At 32.0% G+C, this 8,880-nt stretch overlaps 1 protein-coding gene across 4 annotated transcripts; it reads left to right on the plus strand.

Moving 5' to 3' along the window:
* The first annotated feature begins 919 nt into the window (after positions 1-919).
* On the plus strand, positions 920-7,623 carry LOC127091905 (tubulin-folding cofactor B). Of its 4 annotated transcripts, none has more exons than XM_051030643.1 (10): positions 935-1,182; positions 1,347-1,432; positions 2,358-2,497; positions 2,598-2,749; positions 3,831-3,949; positions 4,497-4,561; positions 4,684-4,725; positions 6,348-6,481; positions 6,640-6,709; positions 7,276-7,623. In XM_051030643.1, the coding sequence occupies exons 3-10, from the start codon at positions 2,393-2,395 to the stop codon at positions 7,321-7,323; spliced, it is 735 nt and encodes a 244-aa protein (XP_050886600.1). In that variant the 5' UTR covers positions 935-1,182; positions 1,347-1,432; positions 2,358-2,392; the 3' UTR covers positions 7,324-7,623. The 4 variants fall into 4 exon arrangements, with proteins under 4 accessions (XP_050886599.1, XP_050886600.1, XP_050886598.1 ...); XM_051030641.1 differs by having other exon boundaries at positions 1,369-1,432; XM_051030642.1 differs by lacking the exon at positions 1,347-1,432 and having other exon boundaries at positions 920-1,182.
* Positions 7,624-8,880: the final 1,257 nt, after the last annotated feature.

The raw sequence follows: 8,880 nt of genomic DNA on the forward strand, positions 1-8,880 counted from the left end.
GAAAAGAGGACATTATATTTAAATATAACACCACATCGAGTAAAACCATGTTATAGTACAAATAATTGAATTGGAATCTCGTAAATAAAGTTTGGGTCTTGTTAACTTGTGTCCTTGGGGCACAAGTTAAGGTTACTACTATTAAAAAGTTTGTGTGAAATAAAACAAAATTTTAAATTTTAAGAGATCAAATACACGCGCTCCAAGAGAATATTTCTATAAGTGTATTATTAGATTGTAATTTATTTTTGAGTGTAAATTAATAGTAGATGCACATATTTAAACAACATATATTTATTTTGATCTTATTATTAATATTATTAATTTTTAAAAATAATATTATTTTTAATAGAACGTTGATTAATTATTCAATTTTCATCTTATTTTTATAATTTCTTTCATGTGGGCACTAAAGACAACGTACAAGCAAAAGCAAAAGCAAAAATAAGAGTGTACATAAAGTTTATTTAAGATATTGATTGAAAATTTTATTCAAGATAACAATTTAATAAAATTCCTCATTTATCTCCTAATTAATTGAGAATAATAATTCAATTTTATGTATATTAAAATTACTTTAGCAAAATAAATAAAATTATAGAGGAATTAATCATAACTTAAAATTCCTCTTTAATAATCATAATCACTACAATAAAGCTAAATAAATAAAATCAATCAGATCAATGATAGAAAAAAATTGATAATTGATTCCTTCAGTGCTACGAAAATGATTTAGAAAAAAAGGTAATGTTTAATAATGATCTTTTTATCATAAATATATAATTTATTATTTTATTTTTATTTTTATTATTTTAATTAAAATTTATTATTATTCTTTATAATTTATTTTAATTTAAATAAAATAATTATATATTAAATATATAATTAATTAAAAATTGATTTTATAAAAAATATCATTAGTATTGCTATAAGTTATAAGTTAGCTTATCATGAGAGAAACCGCAGGAGACGATCCGAATCTGTAAACATCCAACTATTGAATTGAATCTCACCCCACCACTGCCTCCGCCGGCGCCACTCTCTCCTTGGCATTATCTACGCCTTCATCCAGAATCAGATCGCGCCACGTTCTCTCTCAAACTTCTCAGTCTCGTGCATCTTGATTGCCTGCTACAAACCACAAACACCAAGCTGCCGCCTCTTCCTCCTTCTACTTCATCTGTCAGTTTGCTCTCTTCATATTTTAATCTACCTCATGGCTAATTTGTCATAGGTTTTTTAATGTTATTTTTTTATCAATGGCCTTGAGAAAAATTATATGATTACGTGATTTCTACATTCTCCCAACAAAGTGGATTATATTCGACTATATAAATTATTATTAGTTTTGGGTTTGTATCTAAACAGAAATCGTTCACTCTCGCCATCGCGGTTGCCATTTGAACCCTTGCAATCTTCTCTATTTAAAAAGGTCTTCTTCCTTTATGTATTTTATGTTTTTTAGGGTTTTTCTTCTTCTTCTTCTTATTCCTCCTTAAATATTGTTAGGAGAATAGATTTATCGTAAATCTTCTGGATTTTAGATTGTTAGGAGGGCAAAGATTGTGCATTTTTGAATTATTTTTATTTTTTATTTTTATGTGTTTTATGTTTTAGTCAATGTTTTTGTTCTAAATCAATGTTTCATATTAGAATGGCTTTTGGAAGAAAGCATTGTTACCGTTACTGTTACTAACACCTAATGCAAAAATAAACCACAAAATATGAAGTCATAGTTTTCTATACAAAATATACCACTGACTGTTAGTAAACCATTAAATTGAGAAAAATGAAATTGTTATTGTTACTTGGTTAACTCAAAAGGAAGAACAAGACTCTTTCATTATTATTACTTTTACGGTTAGTTCTGAGTCTATTATCAATGATTTCAAGTAATTCGAAACACATAAAGCATTATTTTAAGATATTTTAAATCATGTAATTTAATGTTTTGATGATCAACTTTATATTTATTTTAAGTTAAATATTTTCCATAAAATATAATTTACATTTTATTAATAACTTTTATTTTGCCATAGCGGCCATCCCAAATATTTTGATCTGGCTCCGCCACCGGTCTTTTATGTATTCTTCAAGACTTCTTTAGGTCTTCTTCCCTGTGTTAGATAACCCATCATGGTTTGCGTCTTGTTCTCATTGAATTTGTTATGTTATGTATGAAGATAAACCTAGAGCACCGAATCCCCCAAAAAAAACTTGAAAGGTGGTTTCTGGAAATGTGTCTCTTCACTTAATCCAGCTATTAAGCATGAGCTATAATTATTATTTAAGTTTGTTAAATTCATTTGTCAGAGTTAGTTCAATACTAATTATTATTTAACTCGTTGACTAAGCAGCCTGGATACGCCCATTGATTGAATCAAGTTAGTAAATGGCGTCAACCTTGCAGAAAATCGAAGTGGACGAGGCCGTCCTTTTGCGCGTCACTCATTCTAATCTCAAAACTTTCAACCCTGATATTCGCTTCTCCCTTCAGGCATTCCCTCCTTACTCTCACCCTTCTTCACGTTCCCTTTATTTTTTATTTATTTGATAACTTAAAAATGATTTTTTTATTTGATAACTTCCTCATATAGCTTACAGTGGAGGCAATGAAGGAGAAGCTGTGGAAAAAATGTGGTACTTCCGTCAACTCAATGCACCTTGAACTATATGACGATGTTCGCAACAAAATTGCCGATCTCACTGATAATTCCAAACTGCTTGGATTCTATTCTCCCTTTGATGGGTTAGTCCTTTTCTTTCTATTTTATTTTCAACACTCTTAGCATATATACTTTACAAAAAAAGATCATGTCTTTTGCAATTGGATGTTTCTTTTATTTTTTTGACGCTAGGAAGTAAATTTTTTGATTTCTTTCTCCAGAGTGTGTTTTTTAGTTACTTGAATTGTGTATTATATATAATTAAAGCATTAGCATATATACCAATAAACAATACCTTGTTATTTACTTATTTGGCTGAGTTGGATTGGAGAGTGTACTATAATATAGTATACACAGCCATTAGAGGTTGGACAAATGGTTAGACCTTCCGTTTGCACTAGTTTTGACTCGAGTTCAAATATGGAATTTCCATGTTGGTAGGTCATATGTAAATTCATCATAACCTCTCACTGAGGTTGTTTGTTCTCCCTTGCCATGCACGAGAGTATGACTCTCTTAATCTAGTTATTTTGTTATATACTTCCTCCGTCCCACAGTAGTGATCTATTTGACTATTTCACACAAATTAAGAAAAATGTATAAATGAAAGAGAGATACTAGTACGTTAACACATTACCCTCATCAAGTATCAATGTACATACCATAATCATAAATACAAAGTGGGATATATTGAATTGAGAGTAGTCCAATATTAATTACAATTGAAAAAAATGTAACTATCAACTTGAAAATTGGAAGTGGCAGTTATTTGGGGGAAATTCTTTTTGCAAATAGGTCAGATATTATAGGACAGGGAGAGTAATAAATTAAGAGTATAGTATATATGAGGACACTTGCATGAGTTATATAGTTTGGCAGTTATATACCAATAAAATACTTGTTTCCCCTGGTGAGTTGGGTTGGAGTGTGGTATTGGGTTTATGGTTGCTGCTATGTTTTTCAGCGGAGTGTTCATCTCAAATGTGTTGTGTATTTTGGTAGTTATTATTACTTTGAGTTTGGAAGCAGCAGCTGTTTGTTACTTTCTAGTTTATACATCTGCCTTGCTTTGCGTCTACTGTTTTTTGATGTAGTAAACATGGTTTTATTGTTCATGAATCTAGTTTTTAGTATTTTTCCTTTTTATTCCCGGTGGACTGGCAGGTTTCGCTTGCATGTCATTGATCTTGATCCAGCATCTGTCACATCTGGTGGATGGCTGGAAGATACTTCATTGGTGGAAAAATTTGAAATTTCTGAAGAAGCCTATAATAAGCGAGGAGGCATGTCTCTCTATCCCCGCAGCCAAGAAAACTTTTTTATTTGTACTTCTTTTAAGTGGTTAAATGTGCACATGTGTTTGATGTAATTTTGGCATAAAATAACTAATTAAACCAATATTTGCCAGTAAGGGGCGTGGTCTTCCATAAAAACACTTAATACCCTCTCTTCTTTAAATAATGGTTGAAGAGTAATAGAGGCTATTTTTCTGTTATTAAGGAATGCATGTTAACAAAAGTTTTATGGATAAATTATAGTTTTTTTTAATGTCTATGACAGAATAGGCTTTTTAGTATAATGATGCCATGGGTTTTTTAATGCTCTTGAATTGTGATTTAGTCCTAGTTTGTAAAATCACCCTTTGTTTATTTCTGCATGTTTTTTTTAAATAAAAAAGTAGCCAATAAAAGAATCATATTGACACTGTCAAAATATTTTAGGGCTTATCCACAGCTCTTTTTTGTTCAACATGTTTTATCAAGAATATATTGATATTTATGCGCTACTGGTTCTTTTTAGCTTATTATATTTGTTTTCATTATGGTATAGCAGACACTTTCAGAAAATATAAGGAGAAATTGACGTCTCAAGTTCCATCAACCGTTGAGGCAAAAGTAAGCATTTGATTGATTTATCCTTGCTGTATTTGCTCCCCTCATGTCTATTACTTGAGATGGACTCATGTTTTGGCTTTTGGGTAACGTACAGTTTCATTAATTTATAATTTATTGTGTAGACACCAGATACTGACATGGAAGACCTCTGTGCTAATATCAAGGTTTGTCAGTTATTATGTTTATTTTCTTTATTCTCCATTTACTTGTGAGTATAACTGCTGTGTAGGGTATTTGAGTATAGTTGAAATTATAATGTTTAGGTGGATAAGGATGAAAGTTGAATAAAGATACAATGGGCAATGCAAAGTTAGATTGATAAGAGTTTTGATGATAAATAAGGGTAAAACACAAACTTAAAATTATTGTTTTCATTTATAATTCTAATCTGGTCATGTATATGTAGCAAAAAGTACATATCTACCCCAATAAGACTGCTACAATAATTGAACTCTTAACATAATAGAAATCTTACCTTTTAATACTCTTCCTCAATCTACAAGTTAACTTATAAATGTCAAGGACCAATATTGTTACAAACTTTGACTACCAGAAGAGGACAAGTGTTACTCTATATTGTATGTATATCTAGGGCACGCCCTTATGCAAGCACTTTTTGGGCTTGAAGCATAGACCATTTGCACAAGTCCAGTTTACCTGCTGTTTAAATCAAACCTAGTTATTCATAAAGAACAAGTAGCGGCACGATTAACTCCGGATCACTTAGTCATAGAGCATGCCAAGGACTAAGTATTCCAAAACAGTGGAGTATTTACTAGGTATGGAAGTTCTAGAACAACCTTACAAATCTAACAACAAATAAGCATGAAAAGCATTTATAGAATATGGGATCTAAAAACCCTAGTAGGAAAGAGCAACCGTGAGTGAGAGGCAATAGGCAAGATAAGTGTAAGGAGGATAGCTCGGCAAGACAGCTGAAATAATGCACAAGATTCGACAACCTGAATATCCTTGAAACCATCAAAATGTTATACTTTGTTTACATATTGCACGAGGATTTTGGTGAGCCATTGCCTGTGAAAACTTGTTCTTTAGTACAACAAAAGAGATGGTTTTGATGAAATAAAATTAAGGATTTTTGGACATTGAATAATGGTAAATATATAATAAAATTAAAAACTGCTTAAGGAACTTCACTATAGTATCTTTTCTTTTCCATGAGTTTTTCATTTTCTCCTATGCCCCTGAAGAATGAATGAAATGAGTATTTGATTTCAATTGAAGCTGGTTTTAAATAGAGATGTGCGTTCTTGAGAGAACAAGATTTAGAGGGAGATTAACTTGAATATGGAGTTTGGGTGGGAATGACTTACACCGTGTAGCCTGTATGAATCTGAATGTTAATAGCGGTTTCGGTATAATAATTTTCAAGCATGAAAGTGATTATTGTTAGCAGTTTCGGACTTCCGGTATAATGTCTTTTCAAATAACAATTGCTAGTCATATAACAAATGGGGTTGACTAATGATATGCTATTGTTTTCTAGCATTATACTGTAGCATCAGTTCCATAAAAATTTATTTTGTTGCATTATTATGAATGGTTTTTATTTTTCGGATCCTTCAATCTTGTGTGGTTTTCTCTGGTTCCTTTAGTTATGGTTCATGTGTTTTTGCAGTTTTGCTTTGTTTTAAAAGGGATATATTAGTATATTTCATTTTCCATATATTATTGTAATGCGCTCAATTCGTCTAAAATTTATGAACTGAATCTCTTTGAATTGCTATGTCGCTGTTCCCCTCTCTCCAATTTCCAAAATATTAAGGTAGGATCAAGATGTGAAGTTGAGCCTGGGGCAAAAAGGGGTGTTGTAAAATTTGTTGGTCGGGCTGAACCACTGGGTCCTGGTTTCTGGGTTGGAGTTCAGTATGATGAACCCTTGGGCAAACATGATGGCATGTAAGTATATTTACTGTCTTTCCATCTGATATGCAATTCAATCAACTCCTGAGTAATTCATCATGTTAATTCCTGCTTAGCTATTGTGTTATTTTTTGCATTCAAAAACATTAATGATGCCTACATTTATCTCAAAATTTCTGTTGGTTATTTTACAGGGTCAAATGGGTACGTTACTTCCAATGTCCTCCATCTCATGGGGGAATAGTTAGGCCGGAGAAAGTGAAGGTATGTTTGAAACCATATTGTAGTAGTCCTTTAGTATTGAGACATTTTTCATTCATGGTGCATCTTTTCTTTTCTTTATAAAATTAGAAGGAGAATATGCGAATACTAGTTGTCATTTTTCTATGTTTCTGTAGTATTGTGGAAACAAAATCTGGGACAAGGACATGAGAGACATTTGCAAGATGCAACAAATTGTGTTGCTTTGATGCACATTGTCCCTCAGCATTGGAAGCTGAAGCCTATGCCAATGATTTTAGTTCAAAACATGTAACCAATAATGAAACCAAGCACTATGATTTAAGAGATTAAGGATAAAGACCTATATGATATCAAGTTTGACAAATAATTCATTGCATGTTGTGATTTGGTCTTTAAGTTTAGACAGTTGATCTTTTCCTTTCACGAATTGAAAATGTTTGTGCAATTAAGCTTTTGGAACTAGCAGTAAAATAAGGTGTAGGGGAAATTTTAATAGGTCCTATTTAAAAAGTGGGAAAATGTATCTTTAATTTCTTATCTGATAATATGTTCAAAAACACTGATTTTTGTCTATAAATTCTTTCCAGGTTGGTGACTACCCTGAACGAGATCCCTTTGAAGAGGATGAAATTTGAGCTGCTTTTGGGTGTGCGGGATTTTCTCCTGTTGTAGAATTCCAAAATTAATTTGGGAAACTTATATTTGTTAGCCTTTCAAGGTAGTCAAAGGTAGTTCTATTGCGGTTTTCTAACTGTTTCTATTAGTATTACCTTTTGTAGACAGAAAACAACAATATAGGAAAAAATTGTGAGTTTTTTTCATGGGTGAATGAGAGCTACTGCAAACAACCACCAGAACTAGTATAAATAGCCTTGAATCTTGAATTTTGTCTTTAAATTTTGACACGTCTATAAAAAGTATTTATCTTTTCATTATTCTACATATTTTATTTATTCTAAAACGGGATTTTATTTGTCAATTTAATATATATATATATATATATATATATATATATATATATATATATATATATATATATATATATATATATATATATATTCTTTTTAAAGGAAATTAGAAATATGCAATTTCTCAAGTTTGTGCTTTTAAAATCAATTTTGAACCAATTTTCATAATGACTTCATTTGTTGTAATAATACTAATAATTATGCTTTGAAAGGAAAAGACAAGGTCTCGCAACCAAATCTTGGGTTCGGGAGTCGGTAATACGAAGGGAAGGTATTAGCACCCCTACGCATCCGTAGTATTCTACGGGATCCACTTTTGTAGTTCTTGTCTAAAGGGTGTGAGTTTATCTTGTGCTGTTTACTAAAAAAAGGGGTTAAATGAAAATGATTCGCGCAGATGTCGCATCCACTGCATACGTATCTCATCTGAATATGAGAATCAGAGTCTTCGTAGCTTGGCTGACCTATGGGTTAGGGGGATGTGTGCTCGCTAAGACATCGCGTCTTATGCCTACGTATCTCATCTGGAATGAGAATCAGAGCAAGCCGTAGTTCGGCTAACTACGGGGTTATGGATTGAGTTTTGGACACTACGCAATCTACCAGATGCTCGACCTTTGGAGACTTACTCACCTGAATGTTGAAGCTCTGGCACAACTCTCACCGTACCGGACGAATTCTTCTTTCAAGACCACCTCTTTGCCGATTCTGACAGGCATTGTTACTTCACTTCAGTGCAAATTTTCGGGCTTTTATTGTATTCAATCCCTTGATACCTCGAAAGCACGAAAGCCGCTGCTATCTTCTTTCCAGGTCTCCAGTTGATTGAATAGGGGCAGCTGTAATACCCCAAAATTTACCCTTCATTTTTCCTGGAAGATACGCTTTACACCTCATGCATGCATTCATTTTAAAAAAAAAAACAAAACAAAAACAAAAAAAAAACGAAAATAAAAAATAAAAAATAAAAAAATAAAAAAATAAAAAAATAACAAAAATAAATAAATAAATAAATAAATAAAAGAAAAAAATTTTTGGACTTGGACCTCTCTCATTTGAGCCCACAGGTCCACAAAAAATTCAGAGTTTCAGTGAAACAAAAGACAATTCTATTCCTATTACCCTGTCTGGGAAAAAGATAGTGAGAGAAGAACCCTGGGAAAAAGATAGTGAGAGAAGAGCTAACAGAGTTCAGAGCAACCTCTAAGCAACTCTGAAAGGTTC

Source organism: Lathyrus oleraceus, chromosome 6, assembly GCF_024323335.1.
Source record: "Lathyrus oleraceus cultivar Zhongwan6 chromosome 6, CAAS_Psat_ZW6_1.0, whole genome shotgun sequence".
NCBI classification, from domain to species: Eukaryota; Viridiplantae; Streptophyta; class Magnoliopsida; order Fabales; family Fabaceae; genus Lathyrus; species Lathyrus oleraceus.

Coding starts and splice junctions, on each gene's coding strand:
- LOC127091905 (XM_051030642.1), top strand. CDS start 2,393: ATGGCGTCAACCTTGCAGAAAATCGAAGTGGACGAGGCCGTCCTTTTG. Junction 2,498..2,597: donor ATATTCGCTTCTCCCTTCAG/GCATTCCCTCCT, acceptor TTCCTCATATAG/CTTACAGTGGAGGCAATGAA. Junction 4,562..4,683: donor CATCAACCGTTGAGGCAAAA/GTAAGCATTTGA, acceptor TTTATTGTGTAG/ACACCAGATACTGACATGGA.